Here is a 23853-nt window from a genome sequence, read left to right as displayed (position 1 = left end):
TCGGCGGAAAAAAGCAAAAGAAAGCAGACGTTTAAAGCAATCTCACTCTCCTCTCTCTCTCTCGATATTTTTTTTTTTCCTTTTTCCTTTTTTTCTTTATAATATAATACAAAAATAAAAATATATATACACTCCGTATACGTATACGCAAGGTTGCAAAATTCGCTATTCGGGGATTAATCGGTCGGGACTTTTGAAGGAGTAATCGTCAATTCGGAGATTAATCGGGGATTAATCGGATTGTACTTTATACATTTAAATAATAAATTTCAAAAATTATATGTGTAAATATAGAAGAAAACAATAAACATAAGCATAAACTTCAACGCAATTGTCGAAAATTGTTCATTTTGTTTAAAAGCTATAAAATTATAGTTTAAATTCATGTTAAAATGTTGATCAATGTTGACATTGACCGGCTTTGATTAACAAATTCGATTTTGACCCATCAATTGACGTTGTCCGATTAATTAAACGGATTTTGGAAAAACGGAACGGATTGCTATTAAAAATGATTAATCGGAGATTAATTGGCGAGTAATCGAGTTTTTTACAACACTGCGTATACGTATATGTTTGTGAGTGTATATATATAGAATAGAAAGAGAGATAAGAAACTATTTCAATAGAGAAAGACAAAAAAAATTAAAAAGATCACATCGACAATTTCAAAAGGAATTCGTCTCTGGTGGACCGCCAATTAATCACGCTTTTATGTTCCTCTGAATTCGCGATTCTAAACAATAACTTAACTTCATTCATCTTTATCGATCACCGGAAACTTCATATAATCATTCGCCGGAGACTTCGGAATTACCGTCACAAACAATCGAACTCAATTTCTGTCTGGTTTCCGGCTTTCACTACAGCACAGGTTTCTACTTCATTTTATTCTCAAGTAATACAACTGTTTGATGAAATGCATGTATGTGAATGTGTGTTAGTGTGTATATGTACAATATATATATATTTATAATTAAATATTTAAATTCAGTCATTTACGCTTATAAGTATGATCAGTTTGTTAAATTAAGATAATTAATTAGATCGTCTGATTTGTGCATTATGTTTCAGTTAATCATCTTGGTTGAAGGTGACGTAATAAATCATATGTACAATTCGTATTAGTTAATAAATCCTACTTGCCTTTCAAAAAAAAAAATTCGTATTAGTTAATAGAACGTCACAGCATTATGCGTGTAATTAATTGTTCGATAATGTGATCATGATTTTTTTTTTGGAAAAGCAGAAATGTGATCATGATTTACCGAGCTGAGATTTTTATTTGCGTTTTTTGTTTTTATATATATCATATATATGTGCATCCACTCGTTAAGTTTTACTCGTTTTAGTTTGCCAAGTGTCATATACATTGGCGGATCTAGTAATTCTGGTCACTAGTAATACCGATTAAGAACCCAACAAAATTTATACTGATAGTTTATTTCAATCTATGTCAATTCAAAAAAATTTACACTATCCACTAGTTATTAATTAAAAACTCAAAAATAAAAAATAAAATAAAAAAAAAGTCACTACAAAGCATATATTTCACTGGTGTCTCATGTTACCACCCAATATATACTACATCCTCCCTATCCTCCCTAGCGTATATTTGGTTTCATAAAATTATGTAATAATTAATTAATAGTTGAATGAATATGAGTTCATAGCCTATTATAGAATATGGCATATTGTTCTCTTTCTTTCTTCAATCGTCCGGAAAGATAAGTGGGTTGGTTCGTTTCGTCCTCCTATCTACGCAATATTCGGTTTTCATTCGTGATCTTGTTGAGTAAAAGGTATTTATATAGGAGCGGTTGTGAAAGAGCTCTTCCCTCTTTCTATTGCCTTCTTTAGGCGCCTCTTCCTTCAAGTCCTAATACCCCTCTTTGATTTTATAGTTGTTGCTTGGACATTAAGGGCGGTTGCTTTATTGGAATTTGTTAAACGTAGATTTTAGGGCTGTAATGTTACTATATATATAAGTTTATAAACTCAGTCGAAATAACTGTAAAGTTTTTATATTACTTTTTAATAATGACTTTCCTTATTTACATTTGGTGTACGTATTTATTAATGACAACTTTGAATTATAAATATGAACTTAAGTTATATATGGTATCAAACGTAGCCATGGATTGCCCGTGCTCCGACGTTTCGTGTGGCGACTCTGTAAGAATGCGTGAGAGTTCCATCAAAGGAGTAAAGTTTCGGTGGATAGCTCGAGTTTAGGTTCTAAAAAGGCCGAAGTGGGTTTGAATAAGACGACTAAGCATAATACGAAGAATAAGGGTTCGAGTAATATCGACTCTTTTGTCCTTCACGACGAAGATGTTGACTCTTTGCTTGGGAGTTTGTCGGGTGCTCAAGAAGGCTCTTTTTAGAATCGATTCTTGGACCTTCTACGAATTTAGGTAAAATCGTGGGATCCTCGACGATCCCCAAGGCGTTCTCTCACTCGTCCCAATCAGAAAAATCGGTGTCTTTTGAAAAGGTGCATGGGTGTTTTGTTAACCCAAGGTCGGGAGGAATTTTTTTTTCTATTGATGCGGAAAAACTAGGTTGTCGTTGAGGTTGTTTGATTGTTTGCACGTTTCTATTTTGTTTGTGACCGATTGGTCTTTTCACGTCGGTTGTGTTCTTTGTCAGGTTGGCATTTGGTTTGTATAGGATTCTCTTAGGTTTCACTAAGTTGTTTGGATGTCGATCATGGTCATGAAGTGAAAAAGAAAGAAGTAGCATGAAAAGGAGGTAGAAGTAGCATGAAAAGGAGGTGCTTGCTCTTTTGTCCCACTGCCATGGATTTGAACCATGTCCCAGCTAGTATTTGTAGTGAATCCACATGTTAATTAGGTGTTTATTTGTTTTTTTTTTTTTTTTTGGGTTTTCGTTGTTTTGGTTAGGCTTGACTCGCCATTAGATTGCCTTGTTGGCTCAGTTTGTTGTTAGTTTCTTTTTCTAGTTCCGAGGATTGCCGAGTTCCCTTCCGTTTATCAACTTTTTTTTAAAAAAATACGTTGATGAAACTTTCAAAGTTATATAATTTTTTTTTCCGCGCAGCCTCGGGAGAGAATGATGATGGAAATGTATTGCGGCCGTCTCCTATTCATCAAGCTATAAATACTTAAAAACTTTAAAATATAAAATCGTAACTCAAAAGGATCGTAAGTGTGCTAATTTAAATTATCTTAAAGAGTCATACTATAAAGCTATAAATACTAAAAAAAAAACAAGGCGTGCTACAATTAGGTGTCTTATACATATAATCTTAAATTTTTTAATTATTTTTACATAGTGAGTGCATTCGTGGTGTCACATTGTAACACACTCATTCATCTTATTCTTATCGTACCACTCTTAAATTAATCTTTACTCACTATCACTATATTCGGTAGTTAACGAAACTTGCAAGGAGTCGTATATATGCAAGTAATCATTGATATTTTGTTAATTTTGATAAGAGTTTCGTTTTCAAATATAGGAATTGACTGAAATAGAATTTGACAACGAGGGAAGGAATAAATACTCTCATCTTGCCATTTTATTTTTCAAAAAGCTTAACTTGTCCGCATTATTCTTGTCCATAAATATATTTGAATCGATTCCTATTCTATATATACATGAGACATGTACCATCGTACCCTGTCTTTTTCATAACTATGACATGCACATTCACAACTAGCTAATTATACAATCATTTTGGTTGTAGAGATTCTGGTATTCTAACATTGGATTTTAAGTTCAAATTTTACTGTTCATATATTTTAAAGTGGTAAGGAAAAGAGTTGAAAACGATTATAGAATAACTCGGTTAGATCGCATATATCTGCTTATAAGTATTTTAATGTCTCTGTAGCCTAAACAGAAGAACTTTATCTGTTTAATTTGATTGCCATTTTTATTTTTATGTTATTAATAAAGTATTATCTTCAGTCACAACTCAAAGAATAGTTGGACATGAACGGCAGTAGTGATAGTCATATTGACATGACATTAAAAAAATAAAATTGTTTAATGAGGTTTAATGTTTATTATCAGAAGTTTAGAACGTATTACATTACTTTTTTTTTTACATCAGTTTGGGATCACCCAGGGGACTTAACCACACACGCATTCATTTCCCGTAGTTGAATAACCCGCCCCCAACTACTGTCCTAGAGAAAACTCGGACCAATCCGAGAGTATGACCGGTAAAACCTCCTCCCCGTTGCCACCTCACTAAGCGAAAGGCGACCTGGGTGGATAGTTCAGGTCAGGGATAACATTACCAGTGTTACATTAATTACTAGTGTTATCTTTTGTAAAAAACACTACCAAACTTTCATATACGAGTAATAACCAAGAGATCATTTATAATACTACGTACTCCATATTTGTTTTATCGTAATGAGAGTATAATTGACACATTATGCAAAATACGATTAACTTTATATATGAAAATTAAGCAACTTGAGTTGCAGCTTTGCAATAATTTGGATCTTGAATCTTGACAAGTTTGGTTTTTTACACACGTGCATACGGCAAAGAGTTTAGGTTAAAAAAAAAAAAAAAAAAAAAACAAAAGTCAACCTGTAGATCTATCTATTGAGTGGATATCTTAAATTAATTTTAAGAAAAAATTACGCGGACAGTTCCCCATGGTTTGCACCGATTACATGCACAGCTTTTACGCTATTTTTCTTGCGTGAACAGTCCTTGTGGTTTGCACATTTTATATGAACAGTCCTTGACCCTAACGATCGTTAATAGTTCCGTTACAATCCCTCACCTGCCTCACCCATGAAAGGTATTTCGTCATATATTTTCCCTTGTCTTTTAAGGAGTCCTGGTCCATCTTCATCGAGTAATAAAAACATAAACCCTAACTTGGATTCTCAACCAATATTATAAGTAATAATTTAATCATCAAAATAACGAGTAATAAATTAACAAAAGATAAACATTAATTCAAAATTCTCAAAATCCAATGAACCCGGATCATAGAAGCTTCGAAATGCAAAACACTTATTACAAAACCATAAATTTCTATCGTTATTGTGAATCCAAAAATTATTTGCGCGGAGATGAACATAAACATGATGAACAAAAATAATCTTTATAAAATGACAAACAACAACTCCAACGATGACTACCACCAAATCGATGAGAAAGGGAACTTAAAGATTCAACCCTAACTGACATGTCAAATTGACATGACTGTAGTTACAATTACGAAGCTGCCGAAAGAGGAATCGCCTCAAAATGACGAAACGTCGTCGTTCGGTGTTCACGTAAACGTGTAGGTTTCTGGAGGAAGGCATACAACAATGATTGGCGGAGGATTTGTGGTCGGAATCGAAGGTGAAATGAAGGCGTCGTTAGTGATGCAACGGTGACGCCATGGATGACTTATTTTAGGAGTAGATGAAGTAGTTTTCATTAAAGTGGTCGGAGTCGAGGTATTTGAGAATGGGATTGGTGGTTTTGTAATGGAGATAACGCTGATTGTACAAATGGGATTGCTGATGGTACAAGTTTGTTTTTTGAATAAGGAATAAAAGAAAATATTAGTGGATAAAAAGAGAGGATGAAAAAGGAAAAGATCAATATACCCTCACGTGCGTTGTCACAATCTGGAACTTAATGAGGTTTTAAACAATCGTTATGGCTAGGGACTCTCAAGGCAAAATGGGCAAAACAAGAGGAACAAGAAAAATATTTTAGGGACTGTGCGCGTAATATGTGCAAACCGTATGGATGGATTATCCGTGTAATTTTGTCTAATTTTAAAGTAAAATTTCACACCCCCAACACACGGGATGTTAAACAAGTGGCGACTATAAGACCATTTGTAATGGTTGCAAGTGACGGTGTCACTTGCCTAAGTGGAGGAAAAGAAACACCAAAAATTGAAGTATCCGTGTGTCACTTGTGGTGTTTCTTAGGCGTTAGTTAGAAAGTGACGGAAGAATAAACTTGTTTCACTTGTTTTTTTTTTTTTGTTTTTGTTTTTTTTATTAATTTAAAAAAAATTATTTTTATCCACACCACCCGGATTCAATTCCTGGCTATGCCAAATTGTTCAAAAAGGGAGTGTGACTAGAGGGTACGCATAATGCGCAATTCACCGGTACCAGGTCTCGCGCTCGGGGGGCTTGATTACCTGAGGTTTTACCTTCTATGGGGAACCAATGTGCTCGTTCATAGGAGGGTTTCCTCACTTACCAAAATAAAAAAAAATTGCAAGTTTTATAGCAATTTTATTGAAGTTATCATGAGTTGGAAATGTATTTTGTTGTTTGCTTTAGCGGTTATGCAATATTGGTTAGGTTTGTGTTCAATAGTTAATTGTCAAATAGATGAGTGTATCAGTTTGTACTCATTTAAATGGTTAGATCTATATATTAGTAAATTTTTGTTTTTTGCCAAAAAAAAATAAAAATAAATAAAAGAGTCGGAAATGGTTTTTCTAGATAATTTGATTAAACGTTTAATTTTGAGGTTTGGAGAGTAAATCAAGGTCTTTCTTGTTATTTGTTAATTAACCCACACAAGTGTCAGCCGTAACAAACAACAATTTCTTTTATTTTTATAATTTAAATTTATTTATAATTTTGATCTTCAACTCTTATCACCTTTGGACTATCCATCTTTTTTAGCCCAATAACATGCAATGCAACGTGATCTTAGCTGCACTAACACTTTCTATAACCAGATTGAGTGGGAAATCACACAGTTGTTTTGTTGACTATAGCTATATCTTTTAGTTATTCTTCCTAAATATATGATTCCCCTGTTCCAAACCATAGAATATAATATATAGTTTCAGAGGATATAAATAGATGAGTGTGTTGACTAACTCACCAAAAGTTTCAACCATTATATAATTTGTAAATCTTGTAATTTGAAATGGAACTAATATTATATTGTTATTGTTATGGGAGAATACGCCAATTCATGTTTAGACATGATATAAATTTAAGTAATAGCTACAGATCTATATGCCATCAATGATAGTGAATTAGTGACCAACCCATGTGACATACAGACGTTACAAAGTCTTTAATTTTAGGTACTTCAATTAATATTTTTACTATCAAAGTTGTATACCTAGGATACCTATACAACCAAGAAATTGCATCTTGTAGAGTATTTTAATTTTCATGTTTTACCATCTCTATGAAAAAGTCAGAACATTGAAGTTAAGCTGCCAACACTTTATAATGATACAATAATTTACCTCATGGTCTGTCCAGGCTCTTGGTATTAAAGTTAATATTGTTTCAAGAATTATAAGTGTACAAATTAGATTCTGTTTCCACATATCATCATATATAATTCCTTCACATGTTCATTTTAAACAGACCACAATTCATTTTTTTTCCTTCTAAAATTTGACTTTTAGGTATGAAATAGATTCAACTCTATAGATATTAATAATTCTACAGATTGCAGATGAGAAGAGAGCTGGTGGAATAAAATCCACTAGCTCTCTCCGGATAAGTTATCGTAACTAATGACGACTGCGAAAATTGAAGCTGGGAATATGGATGCAACAAGTGATAACAGTACTCGTTACGCCAAGATTTTGGATGGCCCGTGGTGGGCCCAATTCCGCTATGGATCCAATCCTTGGATGGCTAGATATGTGTATAGTGTGATGTTTCTATTAGCAAACTTGCTTGCCTGGGCGGTACGTGATTATGGCACCAGCGCATTGTCAGAAATGAATAGTAAGCTTTATTCATATAACCACTTAACTTTTATTTGAATGTTTACTATTGCTACATACAATTAACAATGTTTGATATACATGTAATTTAATTCGTTGATTTAAAGTATCACAACTTTGTGTTCCTTGCAGGATTCAAAAACTGTAAAGGTGGTAAAGACTGTTTAGGCTCGGAAGGAGTTCTGAGAGTGAGCTTGGGATGTTTCGTATCCTTTTTTTTTTTAATTAAATTAAATATATACAATAAATCATTTACAGAAATAGGAAATGAAGTTTGAAGCCTTAATGATACAGTAGATATTCTATTTTATAATGTTCCTTTCAACTATTGGTACCTCAAAGCTGCATGGACGAAAAGAATTGTGGCATTCTGGTTGGTGGTCTTCGAAGATCTTCCTTGTGATCTCGCTAATCGTTCTTTGCTTTTGTCTTCCTAAACAACTTATTCTTATATACGGTTAGTATAGCTTGTTAAGCAAAATGATAACGAGTGTTTACATTTATCGACATAGATCGTAATTCGTTAACATGTCCTGATCCATACTTTTTCTTTGGCAGGGGAAATTGCACATTTTGGCGCAGGGTACTTACATCATCCAACCCTTGTTTTTTTTATGAAAACAGGAAAAAGAAAAATTGGTAGTTGCTTGAATACTTAAAGAAATCTTACCTGTCAAGGTTATGACATTTTGCAGGGTGTTTTTGCTAATTCAGCTAATCAGCATAATCAGTTTCATCACATGGCTAAACGATTGTTGTTTATCAGAAAAATATGCAGAGAGATGGTAAGTTTTGTGTAACAATTTTTCTTCTGTTAAAGGAATTATAATAACTATAATTATATGTATTACAATAAAGCTCTCTTTCAATTTTCAAAGTATTCAAGACTAACATATGGTGTTTTACAATAGCCATATCCATTTCATGCTTCTTGCAACTACCGCATATGTGGTGTGCATATTGGGGATCATTTTGATGTACATTTGGTACACTCCACAACCAACTTGTTTGCTTAACATTTTCTTTATCACATGGACACTTGTACTACTGCAACTCATGACCAGTGTATCTCTTCACCCAAAAGTAAGTTCAACCATCAAATTATCTTCTACATCTTATTATCACGTTGTCTTTAGATTAATTATATTTTATGGTATAGGTTAGTGCTGGCTTCTTGACTCCTGGTTTTATGGGGCTGTACGTCGTGTTCCTATGCTGGTCCGCCATTAGAAGGTACAATTTTCGCTTTTAGTATCTGATAAGGTGGCAACTTTCACCCATTTACCTATAGATGGGTAGATTCGGGCTATGTTTTATTTCTAGTATTTGAATAAAAACATTTAGGTAAAAGATTGATCTGCTACCCAATTTGCCCATATTGCCACCTTTATGTTTCAAACTTAACTATATGCTGATCGTACAGTGAACCAGCGGATGACAAATGTCTCAGAAATTCTGAAGGCTCAAGGGACTGGCTAACTATCATAGTAAGATTTAGACTTATGATAGTTTTTAAAATTTATTTATTTGATTCATAAATCTCGAAAGGTTATTGATATTAATGATGTTCATCTGATTGTTACAGAGCTTTATTGTTGCGCTACTTGCGATTGTAATTGCCACATTTTCAACAGGAATTGATTCCAAATGCTTTCAGGTAAAATAAATCTTGTTCCAACGTCATTTCAATAGGTCAATAGATATCTTCTGGATGTATATTCATCTGAGAATAATATATGCAGTTCCGAAAGGATGAGAAACAGGATGAAGACGATGTTCCTTATAGCTTTGGATTCTTCCATTTTGTTTTTGCTACTGGAACTATGTACTTTGCAATGCTACTAATTGGTTGGAATTCTAATCACGCCATGAAAAAGTAAGTGATCATAACCCAAAATTTCACGTGTGGATATTACTGTTCGTTTACCTAAATGTGTTCTTCTCAGGTGGACGATCGATGTGGGTTGGACTAGTACTTGGGTCAGAATCATAAATGAGTGGTTAGCAGTCTGTGTCTACTGTAAGTATTTAATCCATATAAGTTATTAGCTGTTTAATTTTTGAACACCATACATGATTTTTTGCTGCAAACACTTAATTTGTCTCACTTTTTTTCTTCTTTTGTAGTGTGGATGCTAGTAGCCCCGATTGTGTGGAAAACCAGACAGGTGGAAAACCCCGTATAAGCGAACTCAAACAAGACGATCTCTTCTTCAACATTGGTGTGCGATTGATCTTTACCAATCGGCCGAGGTGGATGTACTCAGAAGTAAACGTCTTCAGCATGTACATGTTACCATAGTTTACACACTATCAAATCATGGAGTACAAGCCTGCAGAGAGGTTGATATATACACGCTAAACTATTTTCGCTCAACAAGTCAGCATGAGCGAAAAGTGAGAAAAAAGCAAGCATATGATGCTTATTGTTGGAGCCTAACAAGTTATAGTTCTAATGGCCTTCAATTCGTCTGTGTTGTACATGTTTTAACCAATTGTCTTAACATCATCTAATTATGGGCAGTCTAATTATTTACTTATTACTTGTGTTTTATCTTCTTTAATACTCCGATTATTCTAATTAATATGTTAGAAAATCCCAAAACAAATTCATTAATCACAATCTGTATGTAGCCTTATTCAAGTTATGTTGTAAAGTGAGGAGGTTTTCCTTCTCAAAAGATAATAACTAAAGTATTACACCATATCATATCAGTAAAAGTTAATATATTTACCAATAAGTAGACAAAAATAAACAGAACGTAAGCTAATACAAGAATCTATTACGACATAGCCCATTCATTCTTGTCAGGAACCGGCCGGGGCGAGTTTAGTAAGAGACCTGTGGGGTCACGGTACACCATTACTTTAAATTTTTTAGTAGAAAATACGATTTAAAATGTATAAGACACCACTTAGTAGAAAATACGATTTAAAATGTATAAGACACCACTAAATTAAACTGTAGGACTTCATATATTTTTTTCATATTTATGATTTTTCTTTTAATTTGTATAAGACACCACTAAATTTTACTACTCGGGACCCCATATACTTTTCGAATTTGTATTTTTTTTTTAAAGTAAACTACCACTAAAATATCATTCAAATATAGTTAGTACTGACAAAAACAAAAAAAAAAAAAAAAAAAAAAAAATTGGGACCCCAATGAGTTTTAATCCCCACTCGGAACCGCCCCTTTTCTCTCGGTTTAAGATTCACAATTTGGTGGATTGAAGGGATCGAACTTTGAGACCGGGCGATTGAAGGGATCGAAAAGAGCTTAGCCGGCCGAACGTTTCCTTGCCATCACAAAACATAGGAACCCCAAAAACGTTTGAACCATTCAGAGAATTAAGGGCCACTGACTATCGATGATCCCAAGTCCTAACCACATAGAATATTGATTCATGTTTTTAACATTAATTAATTCAAGTTACACATGACCATTCTTAAATAATAACAAGAAAACTTTAACCGGTTATCCAAACTTGTTATTGTACCATTATATTAATCAGACTCATGAAACTTAGCAACTTAGATTCAAGCTTAACTCAAATTTGAATATTAATTAATGTTGAAATTAATAATTAAGCCAACAATTAAGAACAAAAACCCAAAAAACAACTATGATATGCCATACCCTGACATTTATTAAAAACCTAAACCAAAAATTAAGCATAAATCTAATCTAATTAATCTTCATAAGCCCAGGCATGTTCGGCACGAATTGCAGCTTCCTCTTCAGGTGTAAAATCATTCTCAATCCCAAAAATCTCACGAACTTCTTCAGGGGATTTATCCTTAATCCGATCAGCCACTTCTTGACAGCATAAACCAAACAAAACACTATTATCAGAAGCATTATGCAATTTTTTAATGATTTCAAATAAATCATTCATCTCAAGGGTTTCTATTTTTTTCTTCAATTCGTTAGAAGCATCTTTATCATCTTTTATCAAATCTGCAATTTTCTGACAAACCGCATTCATTAATTCTCGGTTCTCAGAAGCCGCGGCCTCGTGAACGAGATTAAGTAATTCGGCGATTGCTAGATTTTCGACACGACGTTGAGTCGACTCGTTGTTGGAAGTTTGTTCTTCATTCATGTCGGGGGTTTTAAGCTTCAGAGTGATGGATTCTTCGACGGCTGTTTGTTGTTGATCAGTAATCTGTAACGTATTCGACATGATTGATTTTGGTCGGTCGATAATAATGAGGGTTTTACGATTGATTTCGTAGACAAGGTTTATGCTGTATTTATAATTTATAATTGATAATGATTTTGGGTTTATGATATTTCCACAATAAATTTTAGAATTTTGATAAACGTATCACTTAGCTACGTTTAAGCATACTATAAATAAGTTTATAAAATTTGTTTAATTAACTATAAAGTATAAATATTCTTTTTTTAATATCGACTTTCCTTATATAAATTTTATTTTAATATTATTCATGTAAATATGGAGTAAAATTATTTTTGGTATGCTTAAGTGTAGCCGTTAGGGCAACGTTTATCATTTTCCTAAATTTTAATTCTTTCATTATAATTTCATTCTTTTTTTCTTAAATATCCTTACTTTAATAAATTATAACAAAAAGTTTTAAATAATTTTTGTAAGTCTCTTATTAAGGGCATTTTAAACAATTTAAATGAAACAAGTAAAATTGGTGGCGGAAACATCAGTTCCCGAATAGTTATGATGATTAGGAGGAATTAGAATCCGTTTATAACTCTAGTTATTAGATTATTATATTTATATGTATATATTATAAAAATAATATTTTTTTATTTTTTATTATTTATAAATCTATAAATACATGTAAATATTCTTTCTTACGATCAGTGACGGAGACAGGAAATATTTTTACCGGAGGCGAAATTTTTCTTTAAACGTAGAGATTTTTTTTGGCAAAACTATGGAGGTTTTGGAGCAAAATATAGAGTTTTTTTTGAGCAAAATTTGGAGGTTTTGGGCAAAATACGAAGATTTTGAGGCAAAATATGGAGGTTTGAAACAAAATATAAAGGGTTGAGGCAAAAAAATCCACCTGGACCAAATCGAAAAATAGAAAAAATTTGCAATTTACAAATTCACTAACGGCGCGCGCCCGACCCTGCCTCTTCATAAGTTCGCCACTGCTTACGATATTGTGTAATACTTTCCTTTATAATGAAGATATAGGTATATAATTCTGGATAATTTGTGACCTTCACATGTGCATTTTTAAACAGACCACGATTCACTTTTATTCCATTTTTTTGTATAATTTGTGACCTTTGGGTGTAAAGTGTATTCAACTCTTTAGATATTAACAATTATACAAATTGCAGATGAGAAGAGAGCTGGTGGAATAAATTTCACTAGCTCTTTTTGGATAAGTTATCGTAACTAATGATGACTGCGAAACTTGAAGCTGAGAATATGGATGCAACAAGTGATAACGTACTCGTTATGCCAAGATTTTGGATGGGCCGTGGTGGACCCAATTCTGTTATCATTATGTTTACGATTAATATCGATGCATGTAAATGTTGGGTTAATCAATTTATATGGGTTTAGTAATTATTTTATGTTTTATCCTGAGTTTGGGTTTAATATATTATTTGTTGCTATTTAGTATTGTGTACGTCTAAGTGATATTAATGATTTTATTAGTTTGAATTGGTAATGTGAGTCAACCGAATTCCATGGTGTACATGGAGAGTAACTAGGTAAATGGGAGCTATTTTATTGGGATGTTTATGCTCCACGTATGTAATTCAGTGACTATATATTAGTCGTATTGTTTATCATGAATAATAATATGACAGTAGGCAAAATGTAGTCTCTTTGTTTTAATTGTTTGCTTTTGTTTGTATATCAAAAGGCAAACAGAAGTTCGTTTCTTATTTCTTCAATTAGTTTTAGTGTGCAAGTTTTTTTCATTTCACATTGGTGAGTTTGAGTGTGAGTAATAAAGGGCATGTGTCCCAACAAATGGTATCAGAGCTAAGGTGCGGTTTCAACTAGGGTCAAGTTGTTCGTGTGATGAAACTGAACCGGGGACAAGAAGTCGTGAGAACCAGGAGGGTTTGTCTTCTTGGATGGGGTAAGAGTTTCATGAGAAGAAATTAAACCGGGGACAAGAATTCGTTAAAGCCCGTTGTCGAGGTTTGTTTTCTTGGGTGGTGGAAGAATTTCATTGAGCAGATTGATCCGGAAAAGTTGAAGATATCAAAGGTTGTTGTAAAAAGAGCGACGTAATTTTTTTTTGTGAAAATAGACTAACCGGTGGTGGTACAAGAAAATGTGATAGCGTGTTCGGCTTGTTTTCTTGAGCGGTGTAAAAGGCTCTTGAACAAATATGACCGGTATCACACCCCCAGTTAGGGCCTGGGTGAATGTGACATTAATATCAAAAATACCAACATATTATATAATGAGAATGACACTATATGATAAAAATAAACTTTATTGAGTATGCAGCGGTGTCACACCCCCAAATTAGGGCCTAGGGTATTTGTGACTAATTATATCAAATCACAGTTGTATAAACGAGAACGACTCTATATGAGACATTTTGAATAAAACATTTATTAATAAAACAGCGGAAGCATTAAAAGTTTTACATCAAATTTAAACTGAAATAATAATAATAGTCTTAATGCAAAGTAAATGTAATGAAATGAAGACTCCATGTAGCAGCATTCAATTCATCAGGTAGCAATCATGGCAATCATCTTATTCGTCACCTGAGACAAAACATGCTTAAAGTGTCAACCAAAAAGGTTGGTGAGTTCATTAGTTTATCAAAATCAATCATTTCCGTTATAATAATAGGCCACAAGATTTCAGTTTCATAAATATCCGTACACTAGCAAGTGTATAAAAGCATTCTATAAGTTGTAGGCACCCGGTAACAAGCCTTAACGTTCATGTTTTACCCTCTGAAGTACACCAGATCAGGTGTGTTTAAAATAACCTCGAAGTACTAAAGCATCCCATAGTCAGGATGGGGTTTGTCAGACCCAATAGATCTATCTTTAGGATTCGCGCCTACCGTACATAGACAAGTAGTTTAATGTTACCAAGCTAAGGGTATATTTCTGGTTTAAACCCACATAGAATTAGTTTTAGTACTTGTGCCTATTTCGTAAAACATTTATAAATCAGCGCATGTATTCTCAGCCCAAAAATATATATAAAAAGGGAGCAAATGAAACTCACCTTAAATAGCAGTTGAAGTATTCCACGCAAGAAAGGAAAGTAAAGCAAGTAAGTGACCGAGATATCAACTAGAAGTAGTTCTTTAAGAGAGAAATGAGAGATTAAGGTGTAAGTTTGAAATGAGAAATGTATGTGGTATTTATAGTTGAAAATGTTAGGTAAAAAAAAATTAAAATAAAATAAGTAAATCTTAAAAGTTAAAATAAGAAAAATTATTTTGTATTTTTATTAAAAGTAAATCTTAAAAGTTAAAATAAGAAAAAGTAGTTTGTATTTTTATTAAAAGTAAAATCTTAAAAGTTAAAATAAGAAAAAGTATTTTGTATTTTTATTAAAAGTAAATTTTAAAAGTTAAAATAAGAAAAAGTAGTTTGTATTTTTATTAAAAGTAAAATCTTAAAAGTTAAAATAAGAAAAAGTAGTTTGTATTTTTATTAAAAGTAAAATCTTAAAAGTTAAAATAAGAAAAAGTATTTTGTATTTTTATTAAAAGTAAAATCTTAAAAGTTAAAATAAGAAAAAGTATTTTGTATTTTTATTAAAAGTAAATCTTAAAAGTTAAAATAAAAAAAATATTTTGTATTTTTATTAAAAGTAAATCTTAAAAGTTAAAATAAGAAAAAGTAGTTTGTATTTTTATTAAAAGTAAATCTTAAAAGTTAAAATAATAAAAAGTAGTTTGTATTTTTATTAAAAGTAAATCTTAAAAGTTAAAATAAGAAAAAGTAGTTTGTATTTTTATTAAAAGTAAATCTTAAAATAAAAGTAGTTTGTATTTTTATTAAAAGTAAATCTTAAAAGAAAAAGTAGTTTGTATTTTTGTATTTATTTATTAAAAGTAGATATAGTTTTAATTTTTTTTTTGTATAAAATTCTAAAAAAAAAATTTGTTTAATATATTTCTAAGAACATTTAACATTTTATTTCTATATTTGTTTAATTATTAAATACAAATTTTATATAAAAATTATTATTATATTTAGTTTTTATAAAAATTAAAATTTATGATTATTAATTTATAGTTTTTATTAGTTTTATAAATGTTATAATATTATGTATTATTTAGTTGATTATATATTCTATTAACTAAATAACAAAAGTAATATAAATATTATATATATATTCATTGATGTAATTATGTTATATTATATATCATAATCTTATTTATAATATTTATAATTATATTATTTATTTTAAGCGTACGTTTATTCGGTCAACGTTAAATTTATTCGTATATAACAACTCTAGGTATTTTAGTAAAATCGGAAGTCGAAAAGTGAGGGTTGTTATAGTACCTACCCGTTAAAAGAAATTTCGTCCCGAAATTTAGTTTTTGCCATCAATCAGCGTTGTTCGTACCTAAACGAGGATATTTACGTTTTATCTGGTCTTCACGTTCCCAGGTAGGTTCGGGGCCTTTCGTGAATTCCAACGGATAGAATATTGTTCTGTTTCATGCATTTAAATAATACGAACCCTAATTTCTTACAGGTTCTTCTATAAAGTGCATTTTATCATTAATGCGGAGGTTATCTAAAGGATTAATAAGAGTGTCATTTGACTAGGTTATCCTCAAAAGGGATGATGGTGTTATACGAGCATTTTAGTAAACTGAACACATGAAAGGTGTTATGAATAGTATTGAGCTTATTTAAAACTTTGAGTGTTTATGTCACAATATTAGGGTAGACAAAACAGAGAGTAGTTCATGAAAATTATAGTCATGAAGTTTGATAGAGATCATCATTGTTTACAACAAGAATATTGTAATGATGAATATAAGTTGAAAAAATAAAGTTTTATCACTACTGAATAATATGGATAAAACGATTTGATTATAGGAAGCGTATAAACGAAGCTATTGTAAAAGAGTGAATGAGAAATTAAATGTTCGCCTTAACTTTTGACGTAGTCACGATTGATTTTTGGAATTCAAGGGATTAAAGGAAATCTTCGTAATCCATAAGATTTGATTCTCCGGTAATTAAGGAATTTGAAATTTTCTTTGATTAAATGAGGTGAATTGCTTCAATTGCTGTGTTTGGAATTTTGCTATAAATTAGCTTCTTCCGTTTCATTATCTTCACCACTTCTATACTTTCTTCCTCAATTCATACTTCCAAAGATTGTGAGAATGCTCCATCCAGTTCTTATCATGGATATTTTTCTGACTATCATTTCAGTCATTCTTCTTTTTCATTTACCATTAGAGGAATTTGTTTTCTTCTACTATTACCTTGGGGTTATAGTGTTTTTAATTCTCCCATGTCTTTACGTTGCAATACGTATTGATATACACGGTTTGTAATTTCGGTTTCGTTATCGGGCTACATATTTTCCCTTATATGTCGGAGCTTTTTGCCTTTTTATTCTCCTCTCGACTCTAAGTAAAGCGAGTAATGGTCCAGAATTTGTAGGTATGAAGTTTCGAATGGACCTACTGTTCTAAGCGTAATATCACGATTTGATTTGGTAAATTACCAGAATTACTGAGGATAGAACTATCAAGAATATATTTGCTTGATATGTTCAGAGATTAAGTAGAATGTAAGAGTCGTGTAACATGGCAAATGATGATTATAAAGTCTATGAATCATCATCTTCCATTAAAAATTTAGCATGACTTACTGTAATATAATCATGTTGGCCTGACGTCATTATATTATACTAACTCATGCTTCAATTCTCAACACTACTTCAAATCATTCAAAATTTGAATTTAAATTTTACGGAATATAGAAACTTAAACAGTTTTCCTTTATGATGTAATAAAGATATTGCAAAGAGATAATTAATTGCGGACAAGAATCGTTATGAAGATATCTTTAGAAATATCGAGGATATTTATAACGAAAGATATGATGATATTTTAGAATTTCTAAAATCGATGGATAATGAAGAAATTCTTCTGTAAGGATTTAGAATGCGTAAAAAGATCTTCTGTGATTTCCTTCAGAAATCGAATCATCTAGATTCTTTGGTTATAGGTTTAGTCCTTGGGATTTGTCCTTGGTCTCCTTCATGTTTTGCTCAATCCGTCTTTCAATACCAGATATTCTTTTGAGCTTTTCCAACACACAATTCTTTATTATCAAGCTTCTGGTCATTAAGGCCATCTACAGCTTTTGCTGCTTCATCAGCATTCTCAAGGTTAACTTATCTGAATCATTGATTATCAATCTGATATGTTTTCAAGGATTTTGAAGAATGTACAATGTAATATATTAATGTGAATGTTAGATATTTCTTGGGTATTACCTACCCGTTAAAATATTTTCACAATTAACAGTTTGTACAAAAGAATTTTTAAATAAAATTTTTATGAAAATATACATACATATATATTTTCTTCAGATGTAATTATGGATTTAATAAGTTAATATAATATTAAACTCATTTGATTTACGGTTGAAACGAGAATAAATAATCTCCAAAACTTTAGAGATTACATAATCGTCGCGGAATATTTCTTTAATGAAGTTATGAATCAATACTTCATCGTTCATTGTTATTAATATACCTCAGTAAATGATGTTGATGCTCGTGGATTTCTTGTGAAATTCATAAGGCACAAATGATGTTTTCGAGAAATTTTCGAGTACATCAAAAAATAGGAGTGTAAAATCACACATGCATTTGAATAATACACTTAGTTTATTATGAAATGGAGTTTATTGTACTGAAGCAGTGATTAATGATTGTTAAGTCATTAACGAAGGATGTACATATGAATTAACCAAGTAGTACATACTAGTTAAGATTCACACGTAATAGTTTAGTACGAAAAGATTTATTATTGTTCCAAACCATATATATATAAAGTATACATATATAATTCTTCAGGAAGAATGAGTCAATACATCTTAACTCATTATTACTAATATTCCTTAGTATCTATGGGCGTATGATGTCGATGTTTGAGGTACCGATTATGATGTTGAGACGTGGGATGCTGATGTTGTTGTTGGTGAAGCTGATGCTGTTGGTGGTGATGCTGATAGTACTGGTGGTGCTGGTGCTGGTGCTGGTGCTGCTGTTGGTGCTGCTTGTGGTACTTGCTTAGTAAGTGTGAGCCTAGCTACCAAATCGCGCACTATTTCCTCCAGGGTTTCTACTTTACGCTCGAGTCTATGGATTTGTTCTACCCATTCCTCTGTAAGGTTTGTCAATTCTTGATATTTAGTTCGAAGTCTTCTAACTTCTTCTAATAACCCTTTCTGGTTAGAATTCGAGAGTAGAGGACGAATATTGTCGTTGGTTACATCGAGTCGACCTTCGAGGCGGAAAATCCTTGCGAAAAGAGTGAAAACGGTATTGCGAACAGGTTCGCCAGTAAGAGGATCGAGTACTCCGACGTTTGGTGGTAAGTTTGGCTCGTGATAAGGAGTACCTTCTTCATTTCTCAATAGGGTGAGTATTTCGCGAACCCATCCCCATTTTCTAAAGAAATCACGGTAATTGATCGGTGGGTGTGCTCCTGTCACGCTATCTTTGGAGCTAGAAGAACTTGAGGAATTAGGTGAGAAATCCATATTATGTGTTTGGAATAGGGTTTGATATGAAATGGGTGTTGAATATTGAATGATATATTCATCTCCTTGAATACGTATATATAGCAGAAAGATTTCCGTAATTTACGGAGGAAATTTAGGAAAAGTGTTAGACAAGGTCTATTGGGAATAGATATGCTAAGATATGATTTGTCTATACTCTAATAATGGCAGTATGACATGTCGAGATTATAAAATGATAAGTATGTAATCTAATAATCTTTCGATTAAAGACTTTCAATTCGTATACTGTGATAACCCAATGACATTTCCCGGTTCACAAACCGATGCATAAAGGCATAAGGCATATAGGTTCGTGATATAACAGGGAGTTATATACGTTTGAGTATGAATTATAGGAGTTTCAAAAATCTTGGATAATATTTCATGTAATACATATGTAATACACAAAACCAGGATAGATGACTAGGTGAGTTGTTCTTAATAAGTTCACCACTTATTAAGTGCGTAAGTGACTAAGTGTTGTATGATCACTATAGTCAGGTTTGATATTGTGCACCATACCCAAACATCTATGCCACCGCCGAGTCACTTGAATGATCAATTGTTACCGGTTGGCCCAGGAATTCTCGACCAAAATCTAAGTTTGGCATTCGAAATCCACAAGCGTCCCATAGTGGTACCAAGGATCACCCTAGGCCTTAAGTAGCGTTGACGTTCGAGTAATTTCACATTATCGTGTATGTTATAATCTTAAGATTTAAGTATAGTTTCTAAGGTATAGTGTAGCATTTATCAATTAAAGGCAACAATTAAAGGCACTATGGTCAAGGAAAGTTGTAGTCCTACATTGCTAAGGTACCTAATTGTATAAGGCACACATAAAATGCAATCCTGGTTCTCTACAACAACCTGCTCTGATACCAATCTGTCACACCCCCAAATTAGGGCCTAGGGTATTTGTGACTAATTATATCAAATCACAGTTGTATAAACGAGAACGACTCTATATGAGACATTTTGAATAAAACATTTATTAATAAAACAGCGGAAGCATTAAAAGTTTTACATCAAATTTAAACTGAAATAATAATAATAGTCTTAATGCAAAGTAAATGTAATGAAATGAAGACTCCATGTAGCAGCATTCAATTCATCAGGTAGCAATCATGGCAATCATCTTATTCGTCACCTGAGACAAAACATGCTTAAAGTGTCAACCAAAAAGGTTGGTGAGTTCATTAGTTTATCAAAATCAATCATTTCCGTTATAATAATAGGCCACAAGATTTCAGTTTCATAAATATCCGTACACTAGCAAGTGTATAAAAGCATTCTATAAGTTGTAGGCACCCGGTAACAAGCCTTAACGTTCATGTTTTACCCTCTGAAGTACACCAGATCAGGTGTGTTTAAAATAACCTCGAAGTACTAAAGCATCCCATAGTCAGGATGGGGTTTGTCAGACCCAATAGATCTATCTTTAGGATTCGCGCCTACCGTACATAGACAAGTAGTTTAATGTTACCAAGCTAAGGGTATATTTCTGGTTTAAACCCACATAGAATTAGTTTTAGTACTTGTGCCTATTTCGTAAAACATTTATAAATCAGCGCATGTATTCTCAGCCCAAAAATATATATAAAAAGGGAGCAAATGAAACTCACCTTAAATAGCAGTTGAAGTATTCCACGCAAGAAAGGAAAGTAAAGCAAGTAAGTGACCGAGATATCAACTAGAAGTAGTTCTTTAAGAGAGAAATGAGAGATTAAGGTGTAAGTTTGAAATGAGAAATGTATGTGGTATTTATAGTTGAAAATGTTAGGTAAAAAAAAAATTAAAATAAAATAAGTAAATCTTAAAAGTTAAAATAAGAAAAATTATTTTGTATTTTTATTAAAAGTAAATCTTAAAAGTTAAAATAAGAAAAAGTAGTTTGTATTTTTATTAAAAGTAAAATCTTAAAAGTTAAAATAAGAAAAAGTATTTTGTATTTTTATTAAAAGTAAATTTTAAAAGTTAAAATAAGAAAAAGTAGTTTGTATTTTTATTAAAAGTAAAATCTTAAAAGTTAAAATAAGAAAAAGTAGTTTGTATTTTTATTAAAAGTAAAATCTTAAAAGTTAAAATAAGAAAAAGTATTTTGTATTTTTATTAAAAGTAAAATCTTAAAAGTTAAAATAAGAAAAAGTATTTTGTATTTTTATTAAAAGTAAATCTTAAAAGTTAAAATAAAAAAAATATTTTGTATTTTTATTAAAAGTAAATCTTAAAAGTTAAAATAAGAAAAAGTAGTTTGTATTTTTATTAAAAGTAAATCTTAAAAGTTAAAATAATAAAAAGTAGTTTGTATTTTTATTAAAAGTAAATCTTAAAAGTTAAAATAAGAAAAAGTAGTTTGTATTTTTATTAAAAGTAAATCTTAAAATAAAAGTAGTTTGTATTTTTATTAAAAGTAAATCTTAAAAGAAAAAGTAGTTTGTATTTTTATATTTATTTATTAAAAGTAGATATAGTTTTAATTTTTTTTTTTGTATAAAATTCTAAAAAAAAAAATTTGTTTAATATATTTCTAAGAACATTTAACATTTTATTTCTATATTTGTTTAATTATTAAATACGAATTTTATATAAAAATTATTATTATATTTAGTTTTTATAAAAATTAAAATTTATGATTATTAATTTATAGTTTTTATTAGTTTTATAAATGTTATAATATTATGTATTATTTAGTTGATTATATATTCTATTAACTAAATAACAAAAGTAATATAAATATTATATATATATTCATTGATGTAATTATGTTATATTATATATCATAATCTTATTTATAATATTTATAATTATATTATTTATTTTAAGCGTACGTTTATTCGGTCAACGTTAAATTTATTCGTATATAACAACTCTAGGTATTTTAGTAAAATCGGAAGTCGAAAAGTGAGGGTTGTTATAAGCGGAAAGAAATGGAATGTCGTTACAAGAATTGAAATTACAAGAATGTAAATAAATGCATAAATAATAAATGTGACTCTTTCTTCAAGTCCTAGAGTCCAAGTAACATCACACAGATAAGAGTAAGCTGATCAATCGTAACCTGAGACAAAACATGCTAAAGTGTCAACCAAAAAGGTTGAGTGAAGTTCATAGGTTTAATAAAATAGTTGACCGTTGTTTAGACCACAAGATTTTTATTTATAAAAGTAGATCTCGCAGGGATCTAAAAGTAGTGCCAAGTTTGTGATATTTAGACTAAACAGTTTCGAAGTTTACCCCGTGACAAGTTGTACTGTCCTTGTCGGTTTGAATCATTATTAAGTAATACAATGACTTGGTCAAATGTATCGGGGACGTTACTCCCAATAGGCCTACCCCCAATAATTAAGAATGCGTCATGTAAAAGAAATTAAAAATATCACAGTGGGGACTTGCAGGACATAGCCAGGTATAGCACAGTTTAATAGTTGGTACTTGTGTCTAAGTTGTAAATATTAAAAGAAGCATGTGTGTCACCCCAGTAAGTTTAAATAAATTGCGCAATAGTAAGTGGGGCTATGAAGTTCACCTTAGTAAGTAGGAGAAGAGTTTGTTATTCCTCGGAATAGAAGAGTTGGATGAATGTGAGCAGAAAGTCAACCTAATGACATTTAAGAGTAGTTAAATGTTTGCCCAAGTTTAAGTTTAAGTATGCAAGTGTTTAAGTGTAGTTTGTTTTACTGAGTTCCCATTCTTAGTAAGTTTCCATTTTTAGTAAGTTTTCATGTTTAGTAAGTTAGTGTTGAACACTAGTGAGTTGTTCTTAATAAGTCCACCACTTATTAAGTGTGTACGTGACTAAGTGTTGTTCACTTAGTGAGTGTATGACTACTATAGTCGGGTTTGATATTGTGCACCATACCCAAACATCTATGCCACCGCCTAGTCACTTGAATGATCTATTGTTATCGGCCGGCCCAGGATCTCTTGACCAGAATCTAAGTCTTGGCATTCTAGATCCACAAGAGTCCCATAATGTACCAAGGATCACCCTAGGCCATAAGTAGCGTTGACGTTCGAGTAATTTCACATTACCGTGTGTGTTATAATCTTATAATATAAGTATTATTCTTTATTATTGATTTTTTTTTTATAATTCTTTAGTATAATAGGGAAAGGAATTAATTAGTTATTATAAGTATTATTTTGATGTTTTATAATAATAGTAACAATATAATATTAATGTATTTATATGTATTTAATTAGTTTTTCCAAGTTTTTATATTTATTTCCATTTTTCTTTGCATATGTTCTCGGTTTAGATTAAATCAAAATTAATTAGGTAATAAATATCAAATCGACCTAAATATATAATTTTATATTTTTTACAGGTTCTATATTCTGTAAAAATGTTATAAAAATTATTAAATCA

The 23853-nt window shown here is 31.3% G+C and overlaps 2 protein-coding genes across 3 annotated transcripts; one reads left to right on the top strand and one right to left on the bottom strand.

Annotated features, from left to right (window-relative positions):
- The first annotated feature begins 644 nt into the window (after positions 1-644).
- On the top strand, positions 645-10310 carry LOC139871722 (uncharacterized). 2 transcript variants are annotated; one of them, XM_071859457.1, is made up of 13 exons: positions 645-874; positions 7438-7715; positions 7847-7920; positions 8012-8171; positions 8273-8297; positions 8410-8499; positions 8626-8797; positions 8874-8947; positions 9138-9201; positions 9300-9371; positions 9457-9590; positions 9661-9734; positions 9842-10310. In XM_071859457.1, the coding sequence occupies exons 2-13, from the start codon at positions 7499-7501 to the stop codon at positions 9898-9900; spliced, it is 1215 nt and encodes a 404-aa protein (XP_071715558.1). In that variant the 5' UTR covers positions 645-874; positions 7438-7498; the 3' UTR covers positions 9901-10310. The 2 variants fall into 2 exon arrangements, with proteins under 2 accessions (XP_071715558.1, XP_071715557.1); XM_071859456.1 differs by having other exon boundaries at positions 7431-7715.
- A 986-nt stretch (positions 10311-11296) lies between these two features.
- Positions 11297-11926, bottom strand: LOC139870931 (uncharacterized). The gene has a single exon (XM_071858690.1). The coding sequence runs from the start codon at positions 11902-11904 to the stop codon at positions 11410-11412; it is 495 nt and encodes a 164-aa protein (XP_071714791.1). The 5' UTR covers positions 11905-11926; the 3' UTR covers positions 11297-11409.
- Between the last annotated feature and the right edge of the window lie 11927 nt (positions 11927-23853).

This window comes from Rutidosis leptorrhynchoides, chromosome 10 (genome assembly GCF_046630445.1).
Source record: "Rutidosis leptorrhynchoides isolate AG116_Rl617_1_P2 chromosome 10, CSIRO_AGI_Rlap_v1, whole genome shotgun sequence".
Classification (NCBI taxonomy): domain Eukaryota; kingdom Viridiplantae; phylum Streptophyta; class Magnoliopsida; order Asterales; family Asteraceae; genus Rutidosis; species Rutidosis leptorrhynchoides.
This window is presented reverse-complemented; position numbering and strand designations above follow the sequence as displayed.